At 35.4% G+C, this 24,425-nt stretch overlaps 1 protein-coding gene across 1 annotated transcript; it reads left to right on the plus strand.

Moving 5' to 3' along the window:
* Positions 1-784: 784 nt before the first annotated feature.
* On the plus strand, positions 785-22,109 carry LOC148942181 (uncharacterized). Its single transcript, XM_089103128.1, has 3 exons — positions 785-891; positions 5,177-5,931; positions 21,886-22,109. The coding sequence occupies exons 1-3, from the start codon at positions 827-829 to the stop codon at positions 22,014-22,016; spliced, it is 951 nt and encodes a 316-aa protein (XP_088959254.1). The 5' UTR covers positions 785-826; the 3' UTR covers positions 22,017-22,109.
* Positions 22,110-24,425: the final 2,316 nt, after the last annotated feature.

Here is a 24,425-nt window from a genome sequence, read left to right on the forward strand (position 1 = left end):
GTTAGATAGTAAGCCGGATAATCTCTACAAGATTAACTGTGTTATATTTTCAGAAAGAAAAAGGATGTCATTGATAATAAATTACATGTTAATCTGTAAATTGTTTCCAATTCAGAAAATTCATCTAATAAAATAACTGCCAAATAAATGGAGAAACTTTTAAGAGAAATTAAACTCAAAAATAAATACAATCAAATCGTTAAAACGAAGACTTAGATCTTGGAAAAATTTCCGTTCGAATGAACCCTATCTCGACGTTCTAGGACCACTGGGTCGATACGATCACCCCTTGGAAAAAAAAACAACAAAAAAACACGCATCCGTGATCTTTCTTGCGGAAAAAATACAAAATTTCATATTTTTGCAGATAGGAGCTTGAAACCTCTACATTAGGGTTCTCTGACACGCTGAATCTGGTGGTGTGATTTTCATTCAGATTATATGACTTTTAGGAAGGTATTTTCCCCTTTTTTGAAAATAAGCCAAATTTTTCAGGCTCGCACCTCTTTATGCGTAAGATTAAACTTGATGAAACTTATACATTTAAAATCAGCATAAAAATCTGATTCTTTCAATGTATCTGTCGGTATCAAAATATCGTTTTTTAGAGTTTCGGTTACTATTGAGCTGGGTCGTTTCTTACTTACAGTTCGTTACCACGAACTGTTTGAAATAACCAATTTATTCTCTCTTTGGTGGACGTAGGAATATTTTTTAAACTATATTAAATGTCGTAACGTCTGGCAAAACCAGTTTGACCCAAGAACTAAGTGAACTAACGATGAAATGAATCAGTGTGCGGACAATCCTAGAAGCGTAAACAGCGATGTACTATTCGGGAATTTTAGTTACACTCATTTGGCTCTGGAGAGCATCTGTTAGCCAACAAGTGTAAGTCTTGCTAAAATATTTACCATAAGTAAAAACAAATAAGCCTAGAAAACAAATAGCTACTAACTATTATAGTTATTAATATAACTATAAAGTTAATAACTCAAAATTAATAATCGGGAATTCATGTTGCAATCTTTCATAAAAAAAGGTGTTTTTTTAGATTGCTTCTGTGATCGTGTTTTCATGTGCGTCAAAATGGGATGAAATAGACCTAGGGCTCGTCACCTCCATACCAGGTCTAAAATAAACAAAAATCATAAAATTTTTGAAAAATAACGTTATGGTAAATATGAGGCAAAAACACCTTTGGTATTAAAAACAAGTGACATAGTACTACGCCCCTTGATTTACTCTTGGTAATAGCATAGGAGAGTGACTTTTATTAAGGAAACAATGTTATAGCAAAAGAGCAGTATCATTTTATTCCCAATGGACGCTCTTTCCAAATATTATATTCACTACTCTTGAGTCTCTGACAGTGTAGCGGCTCAATAGTCGCTACACCCGTAATAGTCGCAGATATCTAAATGATATATTTGATCGTTGTTTTTCATCTCTTGATGCGTTGTATTTCTTTGATAGTGGGTAGTGGTTTTCTTGACCTGCCAACAAGGGCGGATCCGGGATTTTTTTTCGGCGGGGGGGGGGGTTACTAATTTTTGACTCAGTTTTCGACTAATTTTACTTATTTTTACCTAGGTTTTACTAATTTTCAACTTATTTTCGACTCGGTCAAAATTTCGGGGGGGGGGGTCAAACCGGGTAACCCCCCCCCCCCCTGGATACGGCCTTGCCTGTCAATAGCATTATCTGATTACAAAAGAATTGAGATCAGTTGGAGAAGTACAGTATTTAAAATGACTTAGAAATGTGGATACAAATGGATTTAACATAAAAATCTGATTAATAGAAGCCTATTAAACAATATAAGGTTTTTCCTCGTTTTAGATTTTTTTTTTTTTTTAGTTTTGTATATACTCTAGGGGCTATTTCCGGGAAAGTTAGGGGGCGGGACGTAATGTCAGAGCAGCAAAACTATATTTGCAAAGAACAACAATTGGGGAATCGAACAGTATTACTCTTTTGGGTACTTACGTGTTATCCCTACCACACTCAACAAGGGAAGTTAGGCTAATCATAATAAAATGTAAATCATAGTGAAATCCTAAATATGATGAATATATATATATATATATATATATATATATATATATATATATATATATATATATATATACCCAGGACGCATTATATTAAATACCTAACTAACTCTACCTATTAAATATTTAATTAAATATACCTGCATAATAGTTTATCTCACTTTGATTACTGATTATCTGAGAGTGGACATAGAGAAACCGATTTTAAACTTATCAGACTTCTTGAGTGTGGACGGGACAATACGGAAGTACCCTCTTTTGTTATTACAGTATTCCCTTCAGAAGAGTCGCTCTCCTAGACTGTTACGCTAGTCTTTTATTGTAAAGGATATGAGACAAATTTAATTGTGAGGACCCGGCTTGTTTCGCGGCCATAAAAATTGCTTTCTCTCAATAGATATTCTTTATTTACTTTTTTTCAGAATAGTTCCTCCTGTCCTGCAGGATTTTCTTGCTACTACGCTATATAAGCCTAGAAATGGGGCCGTTGAGTAGGAAACATGTTAAGAAAACAGTTCTTACTTCATAATAAATTGTGGTTAACAGATGTTGACTGCACTTCCATTGTACTTTACCCCCAACCCAACCCCCTATAGTGCAAATATATAGTCCAAAGTGAATACTCCCATGAATTTTTCCGTTTCTTGATCACAGTTGATTCAGTTTATCGGTACATGGGTTGAAACAAGTGGCGCAAGGCAAAATACATAGGAAATATATAATTTGGGCTCTATATTTGAACGTTCGAGGAGTTTAGCAGTTAGTTATTTCCCCTGGAAGCCTTCCTTCCAACAGAAAATTCTCCCCGTGGAAAATAACCCCTTGCAGAAAATTTCTTCGACAAAAAAGAAAACTATAAAGGCATACTTTTTGGACCTTTCAACTATGATAAATCGTCCTTTCAGCTATCCTTTCAGATGGCTATCTCAAAATTTTGATCGAATGTCTTTGGGAGAAAAAGAAGCGTGGGAGAGGGCTAGTTGCCCTCCAATATTTTTGATCACTTAAAATAGCACTAGAACTATAGATTTTCGTTCAAATGAGACCTTTTCCGATCTTCGAGGGACATTCATCCGATATTATCACCCTTGGGAATAACAATACAAAAAATAGGTAAACGGGCATACGTGATCTTTCTTGTGACAAAAAATACAAAATTCTTAATTTTTTTAGATGGAGCGTTGAAACCTTCATAACAGGGTTCTATGATATGCTAAATCTAATGGCTTGATTTTCATCAAGATCTCTTGACTTTTTTTGGGGGGGGGAGTCCTCCCTTTTGCTTCGGGCTCTTAGCTTTCGATAGAAAATGTTAAATTTAATAAATTTTATGTATTTGGAGTCAGCATAAAAAGACAAATCTTTTGGCGAATCAATTTTTATCAAGATTCCGTTTTTTCAGAGTTTCGGCTACTATTGGGCCGAGTCACTCCTTACTGATTATCTCCTTAGTTCGTTACTAAGCATTGTTTGATACAAAAAAAAAAAAAAAAAAAAAAAAAATTATAACCAAAATTAAAACCTCTGTCTTGGCAATTTGCTGGTATAACTGGTTCACGATAAAAAAGAAAAAAAAGCTATGTCTTAGAGACGCTGGACATTCTTTTTGGGTCTTATTAGGATGATTTAATATTTATCTTGCCCTAGTACCATCCTTGTGTAGTGTATTTTTTTTCTTTTTTTGCTTTTTGAGTTTTAATTATTTGTACTTTTACCTATGTTTTCTAAATATGTGACTGATGCCGACTTGTGAACTTGTCAGAATGGACACAATATTTTTGGTGGGAGACCAATTACAAAAAAAAAAAAAGAATTATACGAAAATTATTTGAAATATCAGGAAATCTTCAGATTTCTATTTGGGACGGGTACTAAGCAGAGGCGCCAATTGGACGGATTGTCCCTCCCCCTAGACTTTGAAAATTACCGCAAAGTCTCCGCTACCCCCTGTTTTATTTATGTTTACTCAATTTTTTTTTTGGCAGCTTCGTTTATAAGAAATAAAAAAAAATCCTTGCCCCCCCCCCTAGACTTTGAAAATTACCACGAAGTCGCGCTACCCCCCTGTTTTAGGTATGTTTTCTCAATGTCTTTTTTGCATTTTCATTGAAAAAAAATCAAAAAAAATTCCTTGCCCCCCCCCCTATATTTTCGTGAATTGGCGCTGCTGGTACTAAGGCTCCAAAAATGTTAGTCCCTTATATAGAAGTATTATTCTATGCAGCTGGCTCGTATTATTTTTCTGAATATACTGTGTGTGCATTTTTAATCAAAATTCCATCCGAATTATACTGCAGGATGTGACATTTTTTTGTACTTTATTTTCGCGTAAATAACATCGACTCCTTTCAAACTTTGTGAAAACTACAGAAACAGAAACAGGTATCAAAACAAACCATAACCAGAAGCCTACAATTTTTTGAAATATGGAGAGGATTCATTCTTTCTAGGATTGTTTCTGGCTACTTCATTTAAATATACAAATTGAGGAATGGAACATTTTTTTCTACTTTTATGTATACAATTTTATCCGAGTTGCTTCATTTACGTCTGAATCCTCTTTTGTTGGTTTTCACAAGGTTGTTTTGGTACTTGTATGGTATACGCTCTACCTCTCAAGTTGTTCGTTCATTGACGCATTATAGAACCGTTTTTTTTTCGTTAGTTTCTTTCAGCTTAGCGTGAGACAAGACAAATAGAAGTGACAGAATAGATGTAAAATATATAATTTGGGCTATGTTTTTGCACATTACGGTTTGGAGGGGGGGGGGGTGGTAAAATATTTTGGCCGTGTGAAGTTAGAAAACAATTCTTAGTATATAATATGCAGAATGATTGTACCAAACACATTAGGCATGCATATCCGCTATACTTTACCCCCCCCCCCTACCCCTAACGTGGAAATATATAGCCCAAATTTGTTTCTAAATTATTATATTTTTATCTTACTTTGGTATATTTCACTAGGATTGAGTGTCAGAGAAACATATTAGAAGAACATTAGGTAGGGCGTTTATCAGAAAAGTACCGTTGTTCTTTTTTTCAAACTTACTTTGAATTCATTTCCATATTTTGATATTCTATTTAACTTAAATATTTTATGATTTTGATAATGATTTCAGGTTTGTCCCCATAAATCAAGCTTTTATACCAAATTTTCCTCAAGTCCCTCCTCCAGCATCTATGATTAATCGTCCTCTTAACAGTGGGACGACATTTTCGAACTTCGCTCAAAGCCCAATAATAGTGTTGCAATCTCAATTTAGCTCTAACAAGGTTCGAAGAACATCAAACAATAATTCAGAACAAAAATATGAGCCTTATACCAGACGGGTTGTTATTAACAGAAATATGCCCCAGTCTGGTGCCCTTCCATCTTACGAGATGTATCCTCAACCGTTTGATGGTGTTATGGGTCTTGATGATTATTTACCTGTTATGGGTAAAATTAATGAACATTATGTAGAACGTAATGGCAATTATAGGCCAAGAAGAGACCTGAACTTTAATGATTCTGGTTCCTTATCTGTTCCAAGCGTTGATGATTTGCTCTTACATAACATTGACGGAAGAATCCGTATAGTTGCAAGACCAAGGCCGTTTCGTCGAACTCTGCCCAATCAGCGTCCAGAAGCTGCCACCTCACCACCCGATTTGAGCAAGGTCTTTCATATATTTGAAGAAAATGAAAAACTGAATCCAATTGTGGGGGATATCCCTCAATCATCTTCACATATTCCTTTATCAGATGTAGTCGCTACGAAAAGAATTCCGAAAAGAAGAGTCAGCGCAATCTCTACTGTGACAAGTCAAATAGCAGCTGATGAAACTACAATTCCTATGGTCACCACCACGGAATCGATATTGACTACCGAAGGTACGTATTTATTTTATTGAATGTTAAAAATACGACGGTTACTAAATACGTTGAATCTTAGAAGTCGACACATCGGTGTCGACATTTGATACAGCAGAGTTATTGTCCGACAAGGGCACCGGCAGAAAAAATTCCAGGGGGGCAGACGCCAAAATAGCAGTGGTGGTTGGGTAACAGTCTAGGTGGTTTAGGGCACCAAACTACGACTCTACCCCGAAGAGGACGAATTTGCAATCAATTTAAAATCCTGAGAAGCTAATTGATTTAATAGTATAAATAACTATAGGCAACTTTAGGCTTCCCAGTTGCAAAAGCAGTAATACCACACGGTGGCAGTACTTGATTCAGCCAAGTTGATTCGCTTTATTTGTAATGAAATTAGGCTACCTTTGGGAATCTGTAATTGCGTATCAGTTATAATGAGGGTGTGTAAGTCATTGTTTAGGTGGGGGTAGGGTAGATTCCTACATTTTAATTGACAAAGTGGTTACTCTTCATGCGGCTTCAGATAAATTTTGAAAGAGGTAGGCGGAGAGTAGGAATTAATCTAAATGTTTCTCTGTACAGCTAAATTATTGAATTCCCATATCTACCACCACAGAGGTGGAGAAGGCAACGCAGGCCATCATCAGCCCTGCCAGAAAATTTCTTTGGGGTGGCAAATACTGCTAGAAACTTAGTTTTCAGCCGAAATTCTTTAGAAGTAATATTAACGAGGACTTTTCACCAAAATTACTATTCATCCCCAATTTTTTTTTGTATATTCAAATTTTATCCAAAATTGAAATTTCAAATTTAAACATAAAACGGTACTAACCAACGTACAATTATTGATTTACACATTTTAAAAGCAATTTACCAGCGATTTAAGGGACCGGTACCTCAAATTATATCTCGGTTAGGCCTGGGTATGATTTGGAAAACAATCAGAAATTAAAAAAGAAAATAGCTTTTCAACTGAGAGAAAGGGACAGATTTGAAACCTATTTGAACATATTATTCTTTGTATGAAGGGGGTTGTCTCCTCCTAAGCTCCTTACTCCTTACTGTGAGGTTTGTTTTTTTCCAAATTTTCTTAGAAAATTTGCAATTGTAAAAAAAAGATTTTTCAAAGCATTAAAAGACTTTTTTTTAATGAGTAGGGTCTTGAGAAGGGGGCAGTCCCCCTTATATACAGAAAAATTTATATTTGTTTTAAGTTCTAAACTTGTTCCTTACTTTAGTCGAAAAACCTTTTCTATTTATTTAATTAAATTTCATGAAAATGTAAAGTTTTGTGAGTATTTTAGTGATCTCTGTTGGGATTTTGAGGGGTAATCAAACAGTTCGTGGTAACCAACAAACTACCCCAAGAAGCGACCCGGCTCAATAGTAACCAAAACTCTAAAAGAACAGAATTTTTATACCAATAGATATATAATTTGATACCAATAGGCTTATAATGCTGATTTCAAATATATAAGTTTCATTATGGTTAGTTTTACCCATCAAAAGCAACAAGCCTGAGAAAATTTGCCTGATTTTTGAAAAAAGGGGGAAAGACCCCCTTGAAGTCATAGAATTTTAATGAAAACCACACCATCAGGTTCAGCGTATCAAAGAACCCTACTGTGGAGGTTTCAAGCTCATATATGCAAAAATGTGGAATTTTGTAATTTTTACCAGAAGAAAAGTTCTTCACAAATGTGTTTTTATTTGTTTTTTTCCAGGGGTGATCGCATCGACTCAGTGTGCTTAGAACGTCGGAAGATGGCTCATTCTAACGGAAACGAAAAGTTCTAGTGCCATTTTTAAGTGACGCAAAAAATTGGAGGGTAACTAGACCCCCTCCCACGTCACTTTTTTCCCAAAATCGTCAGATCAAAATTTGAGATAGCTTTTTTGTTCAGCATAGTTGATAGGCCTGATAACTATGTCTTTGGAGATAAAATGACCCCCTAAAGTCCCTGGGGAAAGATTTTTAAGTTATAAAATTTGCCCATTGGTTCATTTGTTATTGGGAAGTATACATACATTTTTCGGATGGGGGAAGGGAGGATAAATTTTCTGCTGCGAAAATTTTCTATAGATAGAGAAGTTTCCAGTGGGTGAACTTTTCAGGACAAATTTTATACTGGGTGAATTTACAAGAATTCCTATATGATATTTCTTTATATGTCTTGCTCTCTCTCTACCGATTCAATTTTACGCGTGTTGATGTTAAGGGTAATTGTCCGGGGGAGATTTTCGAGTATGTAAGGGTAATTGTCCAGGATTGGATCGTCCAGAGGATGTTTCTATGAGTAGTGATAGTGTACGCTACACGCCGGGGACAAGGACGGGGACAAGAATATACAGTGCAAAGGTCCGACGGGTGCTTGCGTAATTTGTCTTATCTCTAGTATGTACAAGAATGTGCAGCATGGTTTCACGTGGACATTGCAAAAAAGTTGGCAACCTATTGTTCCTTGGTGCCTTTCCAAGCAAAGTGATTAAACACATGTTTTGAAACTACATGCTATTTGCTTGCCTAAAAATTGGATGCTACAATCAGAATTGTTTGATTGACATTTGCAAAAACGGATAAGGGATTCGCGAATTCGATATTGCGTCTTTCTGAACTTTCTGGGGAGGGGAATGGAGGCAAGTATTTAGTTTAAATAATGCTAGGAAGAATTGAGTTTTGTTATTCAATATCCTGGTAAATATACGACTAAAAAATGCTTCAGCATAAATTTGGTTATTGCGTCATTCTGAACTTTCTGTGGAGGGGGCTGGGGGCAATTAAATAGTTTATAAAAGGTTAGTAGGACTTACGTTTTTTATGTGGTGTGAAAAATGTCTCTTATTCAATATCCTGGCTAACATATGACTAGAAATGCTTCAGCATAAATATGGGTATGGCGTCTTTTTTTCGAACTTCCTGGGGAGGGGAATGGAGGCAAGTATTTAGTTTTAAAAATGCTAGGAGGAATTGAGTTTTGTGAGTGGGGTGAAAAATGGCACTTATTTAATATCCTGGTAAACATATTACTGAAAAAAGGTTCACCATAAATAGGGGTATTGCATCTTACTGAACTTCCTGGGGAGGGAAATGGAGGCAAGTATTTAGTTTAAAAAATGCTAGTAGGAATTGAGTTTTGTGGGTGGTGAAAAAAATGGAAATTATTCAATATCCTGGTAAACATACGACTAGAAATGCTTCAGCACAAATGTGGGTATTGCGTCTTTCTGAACTTCCTGGGGAGGGGAATGGAGGCAAGTATAGAGTTTAAAAAATGCTAGGAGGAATTAAGTTGCATAGGTGCTGTGAAAAAAATTGCACTTATTCAATATACTGTTAAACATACAACTGAAAAAAAATTCAGCATAATTAGTAGTATTGCGTCTTTATCAACTTTCTGGGGAGGGGAATGGAGGTCAGTATTTAGTTTGCAAAATGCTAGTAGGAATTGAGTTTCATGGGGGGTGAAAAAAATGGCACTTATTCAATGTCCTGGTATTTGTGTGTCGGATTCTATTTGTATGCATATCCTGGTTGGTGTTTGTATGTGCAAGTATTTGTCTTTGTTGGTTTGAATGTCTAAAGTGTCTGTCTTTCTCTGTTTATGTGTCTGATTTTATTTGTTTGCATGTCTGGGTTGGTGTTTGCAAGTCCAAGAATTTGTCTTTGTTGGTTTGAATGTCTATAGTGTCTGTCTTTTTTTCTGTTTGTGTGTCTGATTCTATTTGAATGCATGTCTGGGTTGGTGTTTGCAAGTCCAAGTATTTGTCTTTGTTGGTTTGAATGTCTAAACTGTCTGTCTTTCTCCGTTTATGTGGCTGATTCTATTTGTTTACATGTCTGGGTTGGTGTTTGCAAGTCCTAGTATTTCTCTTTGTTGGTTTGAAAGTTTAAAGTGTCTGTCTTTCTCTGTTTGAGTGTCTGATTCTATTTGTTTGCATGTCTGGGCTGATGTTTGCAAGTCCAAGAATTTGTCTTTGTTGGTTTGAATGTCTAAAGTGTCTGTCTTTCTCTGTTTACATGTCTGATTCTATTTGTTTGCATGTCGGGGTTGGTGTTTGCAAGTCCAAGTATTTGTCTTTGTTGGCTTGAATGTCTATAGTGTCTATCTTTCTCTGTTTGTGTGTCTGATTGCATTTGTGTGCATGTCTGGGTTGCTGTTTGCAAGTCCCTGTATTTGTCTTTGTTGGTTTGAATGTCTAAAGTGTCTGTCTTTCTCTGTTTGTGTGTCTGATTCTATTTGAATGCATGTATGGGTTGGTCTTTGTAAGTCCAAGTATTTGTCTTTGTTGGTTTGAATGTCTAAAGTGTCTGTCTTTCTCTCTGTGTGTGTGTGTCTGATTATATTTGTTTGCATGTTTGGGTTGGTGTTTGCAAGTACAAGAATTTGTCTTTGTTGGTTTGAATGTCTAAAGTGTGTGTCTTTATCTGTTTGTGTGTCTGAGTCTATTTGTATGCATGTCTGGATTCGTGTTTTCATGTCCAAGTATTCGTCTTTGTTGGTATGAATGTCTAATGTATCTCTCTTTCTCAGTTTGTGTGTCTGATTCTATTTGAATGCATGTCTGGGTTGGTGTTTGCAAGTCCAAGTATTTGTCTTTGTTGGTTTGAATGTCTAAAGTTTCTGTCTTTCTCTGTGTGTGTCTGATTCTATTTGTTTGCATGTTTGGGTTGGTATTTGCAAGTCCAAGAATTTGTCTTTGTTGGTGTGAATGTCTAAAGTGTCTGTCTTTATCTATTTGTGTGTTTGATTCTATTTGTATGCATGTCTGGATTCGTGTTTTCATGTCCAAGTATTTGTCTTTGTTGGTATGAATGTCTAATGTATCTGTCTTTCTCTGTTTGTGTGTCTGATTCTATTTGAATGCATGTCTGGGTTGGCGTTTGCAAGTCCAAGTATTTGTCTTTGTTGGTTTGAATGTCTAAAGTGTCTGTCTTTCTGTGTGTGTGTGTGTGTGTCTGATTCTATTTGTTTGCATGTTTGGGTTGGTGTTTGCAAGTCCTAGTATTTGTCTTCATTGGTTTGAATGTCTAAAGTTTCTGTCTGTTTCTGTTTGTGTGTCTGATTCTATTTGTTTTAATGTGTGGGTTGGTGTTTGCTAGTCCAAGAATTTGTCTTTGTTTGTTTGAATGTCTAAAGTGTCTGTCTTTATCTGTTTGTGTGTCTAATTCTATTTGTATGCATGTCTGGATTGGTGTTTTTATGTCCAAGTATTTGTCTTTGTTGGTATGAATGTCTAATGTATCTGTCTTTCTCTGTTTGTGTGTCTGATTCTATTTGATTGCATGTCTGGGTTGGTGTTTGCAAGTCCAAGAATTTGTCTTTCTTGGTTTGAATGTCTATTGTTTCTGTCTTTCTCCGTTTTTGTGGCTGATTCTATTGGTTTACGTGTCTGGGTTAGTGTTTGTAAGTCCAAGTATTTGTCTTTGTTGGTTTGAATGTTTAAAGTGTCTTTCTTTCTCTGTTTGAGTGTCTGATTCTATTTGTTTGCATGTCTGGGCTGATGTTTGCAAGTCCAAGAATTTGTCTTTGTTGGTTCGAATGTCTAAATTGTCTGTCTTTCTCTGTTTAAATGTCTGATTCTATTTGTTTGAATGTCTGGGTCGGTGTTTTCAATTCCAAGTATTTGTCTTCGTTGGTTTGAATGTCTAAAGGATCTGTCTTTCTCTGTTTGTGTGTCTGATTCTATTTGTTTGCATGTCTGGTTTGGTGTTTTTAATTCCAAGTATTTGTCTTTGTTCTGTTTGTGTGTCTGATTCTATTTGTATGAATGTCTTGGTTGGTGTTTGAATGTCCAAGTATTTGTCTTTGTTGGTTTGAATGTCTAAAGGTTGTGTCTTTCTCTGTTTGTGTGTCTGATTTTATTTGTTTGAATGTCTGGGTTGGTGTTTGCAAGTCCAAGAATTTGTCTTTGTTGGTTTGAATGTCTAAAGTGTCTGTCTTTCTCAGTTTCTGTGTCTGATTCTATTTGAATGCATGTGTGGGTTGGTGTTTGCAAGTCCAAGTATTTGTCTTTGTTGGTTTGAATGTCTAAACTGTCTGTCTTTCTCTGTGTGTGTGTGTCTGATTCTATTTGTTTGCATGTTTGGGTTGGTGTTTGCAAGTCCAAGAATTTGTCTTTGTTGGTTTGAATGTCTAAAGTGCGTGTCTTTCTCTGTTGGTGTGTCTGATTCTATTTGTTTGCATGTCTGGGTTGGTGTTTGCAAGTCCAAGAATTTGTCTTTGTTGGTTTGAATGTCTAAAGTGTCTGTCTTTATCTGTTTGTGTGTCTGATTCTATTTGTATGCATGTCTGGATTGTTGTTCGCATGTCCAAATATTTGTCTTTGTTGGTATGAATGTCTAATGTATCTGTCTTTCTCTGTTTATGTGTCTGATTCTATTTGTTTGTATGTCTGGGTTGGTGTTTGCAAGTCCAAGTATTGGTCTTTCTTGGTTTGAATGTCTAATGTGTCTGTCTTTCTCCGTTTATGTGGCTGATTCTATTGGTTTACTTGTCTGGGTTGGTGTTTGCAAGTCCAACTATTTGTCTTTGTTGGTTTGAATGTTTAAAGTGTCTGTCTTTCTCTGTTTGTGTGTCTGATTCTATTTGTTTGCATGTCTGGGTTGGTATTTGCAAGTCAGAGAATTTGTCTTTGTTGGTTTGAATGTCTAAAGTGTCTGTCTTTCTCTGTTTGTGTGTCTGATTCTATTTGATTGTATGTCTAGGTTGGTATTTGCAAGTCCAAGTATTTGTCTTTCTTGGTTTGAATTTCTCATTTGTATGAATTTCTCAGTTTACGTGGCTGATTCTATTGGTGTCCGTGTCTGGCTTGGTTTTTGCAAGTCGAACAATTTGTCTTTGTCGGTTTGAATGTTTAAAGTGTATGTCTTTATCTGTTTGTATGTTTGATTCTAATTGTTTGCATGTCTGGGTATAAATGTCTAATGTATCTTTCTTTCTCTGGTTATGTGTCTGATTCTATTTGTTTGCATGTCTGGGTTGGTGTTTGCAAGTCCAAGAATTTGTCATTGCTGGTTTGAATGTCTAAAGTGTCTGTCTTTCTCTGTTTGTGTGTCTGATTCTATTTGTTTGCATGTCTGGGTTGGTTTTTGCAAGTCCAGCTATTTTCTTTGTTGGTTTGAATGTTTAAAGTGTCTGTCTTTCTCTGTTTGTGTGTCTGATTCTTTTTGTTTGCATGTCTGGGTTGGTATTTGCAAGTCCAAGAATTTGTCTTTGTTGGTTTGAATGTCTAAAGTGTCTGTCTTTATATGCTTGTGTTTCTAATTCTATTAGTATTCATGTCTGGATTGGTGTTTTTATGTCCAAGTATGTGTCTTTGTTGGTATGAATGTCTAATGTATCTGTCTTTCTCTGTTTGTGTGTCTGATTCTATTTGTTTGCATGTCTGGGTTGGTGTTTGCAAGTCCAAGAATTTGTCATTGCTGGTTTGAATGTCTAAAGTGTCTGTCTTTCTCTGTTTGTGTGTCTGATTCTATTGGATTGTATGTCTGGGTTGGTATTTGCAAGTCCAAGAATTTGTCTTTCTTGGTTTGAATGTCTAATCTGTCTGTCTTTCTCCGTTTTTTTGGCTGATTCTATTGGTTTACGTGTCTGGCTTGGTGTTTGCAAGTCCAAGTATTTGTCTTTGTTGGTTTAAATGTTTAAAGTGTCTGTCTTTCTCGTCTGATTCTACTTGTTTGCATGTCTGGGCTTATGTTTTTAAGTCCAAGTATTTGTCTTTGTTCGGTTTGTGTGTCTGATTCTATTTGTATGCATGTCTTGGTTGGTGTTTACATGTCCAAGTATTTGTCTTAGTTGGTTTGAATGTCTAAAGTGTCTGTCTTTCTCTGTTTGTGTGTCTGATTTTATTTGTTTGCATGTCTGGGTATAAATGTCTAATTTATCTGTCTTTCTCTGTTTATGTGTCTGATTCTATTTGTTTGCATGTCTGTGTTGGTGTTTGCAAGTCCAAGAATTTGTCATTGCTGGTTTGAATGTCTAATGTGTCTGTCATTCTATGTTTGTGTGTCTGATTCTATTTTTGTTCATGTCTTTGTTGGTCTTTTCAAGTCCAAGTATTTGTATTTGTTGGTTTGAATGTCTAAAGTGTCTTTCTTACTCTGTTTGTGTGTTTGATTCTATTTGTTTACATGTCTGGTTTGGTGTTTTTAATTCCAAGTATTTGTCTTTGTTCTGTTTGTGTGTCTGATTCTATTTGTATGCATGTCTTGGTTGGTGTTTGCATGTCCAAGTATTTGTCTTTGTTGGTTTTAATGTCTAAAGTGTCTGTCTTTCTCTGTTTGTGTGTCTGATTTTATTTGTTTGCATGTCTGGGTTGGTGTTTGCAACTCCAAGAATTTGTCTTTGTTGGTTTGAATGTCTAAAGTGTCTATCTTTCTCTGTTTGTGTGTCTGATTATATATGTATGAATGTCTTGGTTGGTGTTTGCAAGTCCAAGTATTTGTCTTTGTTGTTTTGAATGTCTAAAGTATCTGTCTTTCTCTGTGTGTGTGTGTCTTATTCTATTTGTTTGCATGTCTGGGTTGGTGTTTTCAAGTCCAAGAATTTGTCTTAGTTGGTTTGAATCTCTATATTGTTTGTATGTATCTGTTTTTGTGTCTTATTCTATTTGTTTGAATGTATGGGTTGGTGTTTGCAAGTCCAAGAATTTGTCTTTGTTGGTTTGAATGTCTAAAGTGTCTGTCTTTCTCTGCTTGTGTGTCTAATTCTATTAGTATGCATGTCCGGATTGGTGTTTTCATGCCCTAGTATTTGTCTTTGTTGGTTTGAATGTTTAAAGTATCTGTGTTTCTCTGTTTTTCTGTCTGATTCTATTTTTTTTAATGTCTGGGTTGGTGTTTGCATGTCCAAGTATCTGTCTTTCTTGGTTTTAATGTCTAATGTGTCTGTCTTTCTCCGTTTAAGTGGCTGATTCTATTGGTTTACGTGTCTGGGTTGGTGTTTGCAAGTCCAACTATTTGTCTTTGTTGGTTTGAATGTTTAAAGTGTCTGTCTTTCTCTGTTTGTGTGTCTGATTCTATTTGTTTGCATGTCTGGGTTGGTATTTGCAAGTCCAAGAATTTGTCTTTGTTGGTTTGAATGTATAAAGTGTCTTTCTTTATAGGTTTTTGTGTCTGATTCTATTTGTATGCATGTCTGGTTTGGTGTTTTCAAGTCCAAGTATTTGTCTTTGTTGGTTTGAATGTCTAATGTTTCTGTCTTTCTGTGTTTGTGTGTCTGATTCTATTTGTTTGCATGTCTGGGCTGGTTTTTGCAAGTCCAAGAATTTGTCATTACTGGTTTGAATGTTTGAAGTGTCTGTCTTTTTCTGTTTGTGTGTCTGATTCTATTGTATTGTATGTCTGGGTTGGTGTTTGCAAGTCCAAGAATTTGTGTTTGTTGGTTTTAATGTCTAATGTGTCTGTCTTTCTCCGTTTATGTGGCTGATTCTATTGGTTTACGTGTCTGGCTTGGTGTTTGCAAGTCCAAGTATATGTCTTTGTTGGTTTGAATGTTTAAAGTGTCTGTCTTTCTCTGTTTGTGTGTCTGATTCTACTTGTTTGCATGTCTGGGTTAATATTTTTAAGTCCAAGTATGTGTCTTTGTTCTGTGTGTGTGTCTGATTCTATTTGTATGCATGTCTTGGTTGGTGTGTGCATGTCCAGGTATTTGTCTTAGTTGGTTTGAATGTCTAAAGTGTCTGTCTTTCTCTGTTTGTGTGTCTGATTTTATTTGTTTGCCTGTCTGGGTATGAATGTCTAATGTTTCTGTCTTTATCTGTTTGTGTTTCTGATTCTATTTGTTTGAATGTCTGGGTTGGTGTTTGCAAGTCCAAGAATTTGTCATTGCTGGTTTGAATGTCTAAAGTATCTTTCTTTCTGTGTTTGTGTGTCTGATTCTATTTGATTGTATGTCTGGGTTGGTGTTTGCAAGTCCAAGAATTTTTCTTTCTTTGTTTGAATGTCTAATGTGTCTGTCCTTCTCTGTTTGAGTGTATGATTCTATTTGTTTGCATGTCCGGGCTGATGTTTGCAAGTCCAAGAATTTGTCTTTGTTGGTTTGAATGTCTAATGTGTCTGTCTTTCTCTGTTTGAGTGTCTGATTCAATTTGTTTGCATGTTTGGGTTAGTGTTTGCAAGTCTAGGTATTTGTCTTTGTTGGTTTGAATGTCTAAAGTGTCTGTCTTTCTCTGTTTGTGTGTCTGATTCTATTTGTTTGCATGTCTGGGTTGGTGTTTTTAATTCCAAGTATTTGTCTTTGTTCTGTTTTTGTGTCTGATTCTATTTGTATGCATGTCTTGGTTGGTGTTTGCATGTCAAAGTATTTGTCTTTGTTGGTTTTAGTTTATGTCTAAAGTGTCTGTCTTTCTCTGTTTGTGTGTCTGATTTTATTTGTTTGCATGTCTGGGTTGGTGTTTGCAACTCCAAGAATTTGTCTGTGTTGGTTTGAATGTCTAAAGTGTCTATCTTTCTCAGTTTGTGTGTCTGATTCTATTTGAATGAATGTTTGGGTTGGTCTTTGCAAGTCCAAGTATTTGTCTTTGTTGGTTTGAATGTCTAAAGTGTCTGTCTTTCTCTGTGTGTGTGTGTCTGAGTCTATTTGTTTGCATGTCTGGGTTGGTGTTTGCAAGTCCAAGAATTTTTCTTTGTTGGTTTGAATGTCTAAAGTGTGTGTCTTTCTCTGTTTATGTGTCTGAGTCTATTTGTATTCATGTCTGGGTTGGTGTTTGCAAGTCCAAGAATTTGTCTTTGTTGGTTTGAATGTCTAAAGTGTCTGTCTTTATCTGCTTGTGTGTCTAATTCTATTTGTATGCATGTCTGGATTGGTGTTTTTATGTCCAAGTATTTGTCTTTGTTGGTATGAATGTCTAATGTATCTGTCTGTCTGTGTTTTTGTGTCTGATTCTATTTGTTTGCATGTTTGGGTTGGTGTTTGCAAGTCCAAGAATTTGTCAATGCTGGTTTGAATGTTTAAAGTGTCTGTCTTTCTCTGTTTGTGTGTCTGATTCTATTGGTTTGTATGTATGGGTTGGTATTTGCAAGTCCAAGAATTTGTCTTTCTTGGTTTGAATGTCTAATGTGTCTGTCTTTCTCCGTTTATGTGGCTGATTCTATTGGTTTACGTGTCTGGCTTGGTGTTTGCAAGTCCAAGTATATGTCTTTGTTGGTTTGAATGTTTAAAGTGTCTGTCTTTCTCTGTTTTATGTGTCTGATTCTACTTGTTTGCATGTCTGGGTTAATATTTTTAAGTCAAAGTATTTGTATTTGTTCTGTGTGTGTGTCTGATTCTATTTTTATGATTGTCTTGGTTGGTGTTTACATGTCCAAGTATTTGTCTTTGTTGGTTTGAATGTTTAAAGTGTCTGTCTTTCTCTGTTTGTGTGTCTGATTTTATTTGTGTGAATGTCTGGGTATAAATGTCTAATGTTTATGTATTTATCTTTTTATGTTTCTGATTCTATTTGTTTGAATGTCTGGGTTGGTGTTTGAAAGTCCAAGAATTTGTCATTGATGGTTTGAATGTCTAAAGTGTCTTTCTTTCTGTGTTTGTGTGTCTGATTCTATTTGATTGTATGTCTGGGTTGGTGTTTGCAAGTCCAAGAATTTTTCTTTATTTGTTTGAATGTATAATGTGTCTGTCATTCTCTGTTTGAGTGTCTGATTCAATTTGTTTTCATGTTCGGGCTGATGTTTGCAAGTCCAAGAATTTGTCTTTGTTGGTTTGAATGTCTAAAGTGTCTGTCTTTCTCTGTTTATATGTCTGATTCTATTTGTTTGCATGTTTGGGTTGGTGTTTGCAAGTCCAAGTATTTGTCTTTGTTTGTTTGAATGTCTAGTGTCTCTGTATTTCTGTGTGTGTGTGTCTGATTCTACTTGTTTGAAGGTCCGGTTTGATGTTTTTAAGTCCAAGACTTTTTATTTGGTCTGTTTTTGTGTATTATTCTATTTGTATGAATGTATTGGTTTGTGTTTGAATGTCCAAGTATTTGTCTTTGTTGTTTTTAATGTCTAAAGTGTCTGTCTTTCTCTGTTTGTGTGTCTGTTTTTATTTGTTTGCATGTCTGGGTTTGTGTTTGCAACTCAAAGAATTTGTCTTTGTTTGTTTGAATGTCTAAAGTGTCTGTCTTTCTCTGTTTGTGTGTCTGATTCTATTTGAATGAATGTGTGGGTTGGTGTTTGCAAGTCCAAGTATTTGTCTTTGTTGGTTTGAATGTCTAAAGTGTCTGTCTTTCTCTGTGTGTGTGTGTCTGATTCTATTTGTTTGCATGTTTTGGGTTGTGTTTGCAAGTCCAAGAATTTGTCTTTGTTGGTTTGAATGTCTAAAGTGTCTGTCTTTCTCTGTTTATGTGTCTGATTCTATTTGTTTGCATGTCTGGGTTGGTGTTTGCAAGTCCAAGATTTTTTCTTTGTTGGTTTGAATGTCTAAAGTGTCTTTCTTTATCTGCTTGTGTGTCTAATTCTATTTTTATGCATGTCTGGATTGGTGTTTTCATGTCCAAGTATTTGTCTTTGTTGGTATGAATGTCTAATGTATCTGTCTTTCTCTGTTTGTGTGTCTGATTCTATTTGTTTTCATGTCTGGGTTGGTGTTTGCATGTCCAAGTATTTGTCTTTCTTGGTTTGAATGTCTAATGTGTCTGTCTTTCTCCGTTTATGTGGCTGATTCTATTGGTTTTCGTGTCTGGGTTGGTGTTTGCAAGTCCAACTATTTGTCTTTGTTGGTTTGAATGTTTAAAGTGTCTGTCTTTCTCTGTTTGTATGTCTGATTCTACTTGTTCGCATGTCTGGGTTGATGTTTGCAAGTCCATGAATTTGTCTTTGTTGGTTTGAATGTCAAAAGTGTCTGTCTTTCTCTTTTTACATGTCTGATTCTATTTGTTTGTTTGTCTGGGTTGGTGTTTGCAAGTCCAAGTATTATTCTTTGTTGGTTTGAATGTCAAAAGTGTCTGTCTTTCTCTTTTTACATGTCTGATTCTATTTGTTTGCATGTCTGGGTTGGTGTTTGCATGTCCAAGTATTTGTCTTTGTTTGCAATACCATCCTTTTTTCAAGTAACTCTATTCACGTTAGGTTCATTTAGGTTCACTTAAAGTGGCGCGCCACGCTAAATGAACCTAAATGAACCTAACGTGAATACAGTTACTTGAAAAAAGGTTGGTATTGCAAACAAAGACAAATACTTGGACATGCAAACATCAACCCAGACATGCAAACAAATAGAATCAGGCACACAAACAGAGAAAGACAGACACTTTAGACATTCAAACCAAAAAAGACAAATACTTGGACTTAAAAACACCAACCCAGACATGCAAACAAATAGTGTCAGACATGTAAACAGAGAAAGACAGACACTTTAGACATTCAAACCAACAAAGACAAATTCATGGACTTGCAAACATCAACCCAGACATGCGAACAAGTAGAATCAGACATACAAACAGAGAAAGACAGACACTTTAAACATTCAAACCAACAAAGACAAATAGTTGGACTTGCAAACACCAACCCAGACACGTAAACCAATAGAATCAGCCACGTAAACGGAGAAAGACAGACACATTAGAAATTCAAACCAAGAAAGACAAATACTTGGACATGCAAACACCAACCCAGACATGAAAACAAATAGAATCAGACACACAAACAGAGAAACACAGATACATTAGACATTCATACCAACAAAGACAAATACTTGGACATGAAAACACCAATCCAGACATGCATACAAATAGAATCAGACACAAAAGCAGATAAAGACAGAAACTTTAGACATTCAAACCAACAATGACAAATACTTGGACTTGCAAACACCAACCCAGACATTCAAACAAATAGAATCAGACACACAAACAGAGAAAGACACACACTTTAGACATTCAAACCAACAAAGACAAATTCTTGGACTTGCAAACACCAACCCAAACATGCAAACAAATAGAATCAGACACACACACACACAGAGAAAGACAGACACTTTAGACATTCAAACCAACACAGACAAATTCTTGGACTTTCAAACACCAACCCAGACATGCATACAAATAGAATCAGACACACACACTTATAACGAAAGACACTTTAGACATTCAAACCAACACAGACATATTATTGGACTTGCAAACACCAACCCAGACATGCAAACAAATAAAATCAGACACACAAACAGAGAAAGACAGACACTTTAGACATTAAAAACCAACAAAGACAAATACTTTGAAATTCACACACCAACAAAGACATTCATACAAATAGAATCAGACAAACAAACAGACCAAAGACAAATACTTGGACTTTAAAACACCAACCCAGATATGCATACACATAGAATCAGACACACACACAGAGAAAGACAGAGAATTTAGACATTCAAACCAACAAAGACAAATACTTGGAATTGAAAACCCAAACCCAAACATGCAAACAAATAGAATCAGACATGTAAACAGAGAAAGACAGACACTTTAGACATTCAAACCAACAAAGACAAATTCTTGGACTTGCAAACATCAGCCCGGACATGCAAACAAATAGAATCATACACTCAAACAGAGAAGGACAGACACTTTAAACATTCAAACAAAGAAAGAAAAATTCTTGGACTTGCAAACACCAACCCAGACATACAATCAAATAGAATCAGACACACAAACAGAGAAAGAAAGATACTTTAGACATTCAAACCATCAATAACAAATTCTTGGACTTGCAAACACCAACCCAGACATGCAAACAAATAGAATCAGACACACAAACAGAGAAAGACAGATACATCAGACATTCATACCCAGACATGCAAACAAATAAAATCAGACAGACAAACAGAGAAAGACAGACACTTTAGACATTCAAACCAACAAAGACAAATACTTGGACATGCAAACACCAACCAAGACATGCATACAAATAGAATCAGACACACAAACAGAACAAAGACAAATACTTGGAATTAAAAACACTAACCCAGACATGCAAACAAATAGAATCAGACACACAAACAGAGAAAGACAGAGACTTTAGACATTTAAACCAACAAACACATATACTTGGACTTACAAACACCAACCCATACACGGGAACCCATAGACTCAGACACAGAAACGGAGTAAGACAGAAACATTAGACATTAAAACCAAGAAAGACAAATTCTTGGACTTGCAAACAACAACCCAGACATACAAACCAATAGAATCAGAGACACAAACAGAGAAAGACAGACACTTTAGACATTCAAACCAGCAAAGACAAATACTTGGACTTTCAAACAACAACCCAGACATACAATCAAATAGAATCAGACAGAAAAACTGAGAAAGACAGACACATTAGACATTCATACCAACAAAGACAAATACTTGGACATAAAAAAACCAATCCAGACATGAATACTAATAGAATTAGACACACAAGCAGAGAAAGACAGACACTTTAGACATTCAAACCAACAAAGACAAATTCTTGGACTTGCAAATACCAACCCAGACATGCAAACAAATAGAATCAGACACACAAATTTACGCCGAAGGCGTAAATTTTACCGAAAGTCAAAAAATTTTGGGGAGGAGGTGGCGCGCCCTCCCCCCCCGTCGGGACGCCCCTGGCTTTACCTTTAAATCTGAACATTTACTTTTTCTTTTAGTACTGCAACTGAAAACTTCAGCTAATTCCTTATGCTCTTAATAAGATATATATTTATTAAGATGCTTAGTGGTCATTTCAGGCACGTATGCAAGAAATACTTGGGAGGAAAGAAAGCGCAGAAAAGTGAGGAAATCTAGGGAAACATAATAATTATAGGATAAGTTGATACATCCTGACGTTCTTTTTTTGGAGGAGGGTAATACGTGCCCAAAGGCTCTTTGAATAAAACGATCAGACCCTTGAGGCGAAATATGAACTTCTTTTCAGTAAAAAATATTCCGTATTGTTATTAAAATATTTATCTATTTTGCTAAATAGTATTTTCTTTAAAACATGTATATTTTCAGGTGAAGAATCAACCAAGCCTGCAAAAAAAGTAACTGGGAAACCTAATGGAATTAATGCAGAAGAGATTGCCAAACTCATGAAGGAAAGTCCACTTGCAGCTTTTGCTTCCATGTTCCTTAATGTCGGATAGCTGATTATCTCTCTTTTAATTATCTGATTGGATTTTATTACAATATTAGAAATAAATAGTCTCATTTCAAGATTGACCCTTATTCCTTTGAAAAAGTAATTAAAAATAGAAGGCGAAAATTTCTGTTAAACCTAGTAGAGTGTCAACACCAGCTTTAAACCTCAACAGTTATTTCCAATTTTCTTACACAGAATTGGAAAGACAGTTCATCCTTTTAAATATTATTTATTTTAGCGACAAATCTAATTTTGTAGAATTTTAAGAAGTAGGCTAAGTGGTTTTCTTTGAACCTTAACAATCTAGCTTTTGCACCAAGTGTAAAATATTTTGTCATGAACAAATAAATATTTTAGAGGTATTAATTTTTTTTTAAGGTGTTAATTTTAACTAAACTCTTTCATTAAGTCCAATGTAGTTTTTTTTTTAGCATTGTAACTTAAATTTCTCAACATTGAACTAATTTAACCCAAAAATGCTTTCCCGCGATTAACACCTCCCCCTCACAGAGTTGGGTTTGGAAATCATCATACACTGCTCAAATCAAAATCCCAGGTAGGAGCATTGTCATAGTAACAAAAAAGAAGCAAATGGAAAACCTTTATTTTATCTTGCTTAATTTTTTTTATCATGGTTAAAATATATTATATAATTCGAAATTTCATAATTTTGTCTTAAATATGATTAAAAATGTGTTATGTAATTTTAGCATACAATTAATGTTACATCATCAGCTATCATAGTAACTAAAGAGGACTAATTTTCTTGACAACAACTATACTCCAAATGTCACATTACCTAATATGGTGCAGTTTAAGGTCTCCCAAGCTTTAAAGACCTTCTCTTGGTTTTTAAACAGCAATTTCTTTTTTGAGGTATGGAAAATCATTTCAATATAATGGGCTTTTAATTAATTAAATTAACAAATTTTTGTTTTATTTAATTTTAGTCAAAATTTTTCATCATAATTCACTTTAGATAAAATGATTACTTTAAGTAAGGAATCCAAGGAACCTAAAATTACATGAAAAGCCCGATTTTATTTTTTATTTGAGACCGTGGCTAATAGGGATAATAGTAAGGGTACCAATTCTCGGTGATTATTTTAACGTTTTGATAATTTTTGCACTGGCTTAGGAGACATCTCTAGTTTGTTTTTCAATTATGACTCTCTAACAGGCCTTTTTGAAAGAATTTATTATTTCATTACAACTTTTGACTGAAAGGATTATCAATAAACTTGCATAATTTTTCTTCTTTTTATTTACTTTGACATCATAATCCCATTCCTCCAAACCAAAGAGCAGAAGTTTTCGTATCACAAGTTGTATTTATCAGTGGCGGATCCAGGGGAGTCGGTGAGGGGGGTGCGCCCAACTTAACATAGTCTGAAGTAGTGTAATTTAATTAATTACTTAACTTTGACTTAACTTTTGACTGGAAGGATTATCAATAAACTGGCATCATTTTTCTTCTTTTTTTTACTTTGACATCAGAATCCCATTCCTCCAACCAAAGAGCGGAAGTTTTCATATCACAAGTTGTATTTATCAGTGGTGGATCCAGGGGAGGGGTGAGGGGGCGCACCCCCCTAACATAGTCTGAAGTAGTATAATTTACTTAATTAACGCACGATTGTGTTTATTAAACTTGCTCCTAACGCAAGTTTATCGGATCAACCTATTTTGCGCACCCCCCCCCGGAAAAAAATCCTGGATCCGCCGCTGGTATTTATTTAAAAACAACTCATCTGAAAAGTTAAATATGTGTATACACAGTGCGAGGTACCATAGTGCTACTTTGAATTATATGGATAGTGTGGAATCAAATAGGAAAGTCAAACTCACTTAGACTTAGATTATGCTGATGATTTGAGCGTCATAGATGAAAGTGTTAGAAAACTGAATAAATTTTTTCGATGTTTTGAGAGCTCAGGGTGCAAGAACAGGCCTTAAAATCCATCTTAAAAAGACTAAGTTGCTTAGACTTGGAATAAGTGGAGCTGAAGCGGCTGGGTAAAGTGAAGCTGGTTTCACTTACCAAGGTGGTATTATTAATAAGGATAGTGAATGCAGTGAAGATGTTAAAAGTAGAATGGCCAAGGCCCAGGGTGCTTTTTTACAGTTCAATTTTTTGTAGAATAATAGGAAGATACGTCTGCGAACCAAGATTAGATTATTGGAAGCTATAGTGATGACAGTGGTCAAGTATAACTCTGAAACGTGGGAGTGAAACGTATTGACTGACGGAGGAAGATTTATTAGATGTTTTCTAGAGAAATTTTCTGCGGATTGTTTTGGGTACCCGTCTGACTGACCGTATTTCAGACAGTAAGCTGTATAAAATAAAATAGTTCTCCACTTTCAGTAGAACCCTATCAGGAGGTCCGAACAGTACAAAATTCGGTTATCA

The sequence above is a fragment of the Artemia sp. Qi Xiang Cuo genome, chromosome 17 (assembly GCF_049724085.1).
Source record: "Artemia sp. Qi Xiang Cuo chromosome 17, ASM4972408v1, whole genome shotgun sequence".
Lineage (NCBI taxonomy): Eukaryota > Metazoa > Arthropoda > Branchiopoda > Anostraca > Artemiidae > Artemia > Artemia sp. Qi Xiang Cuo.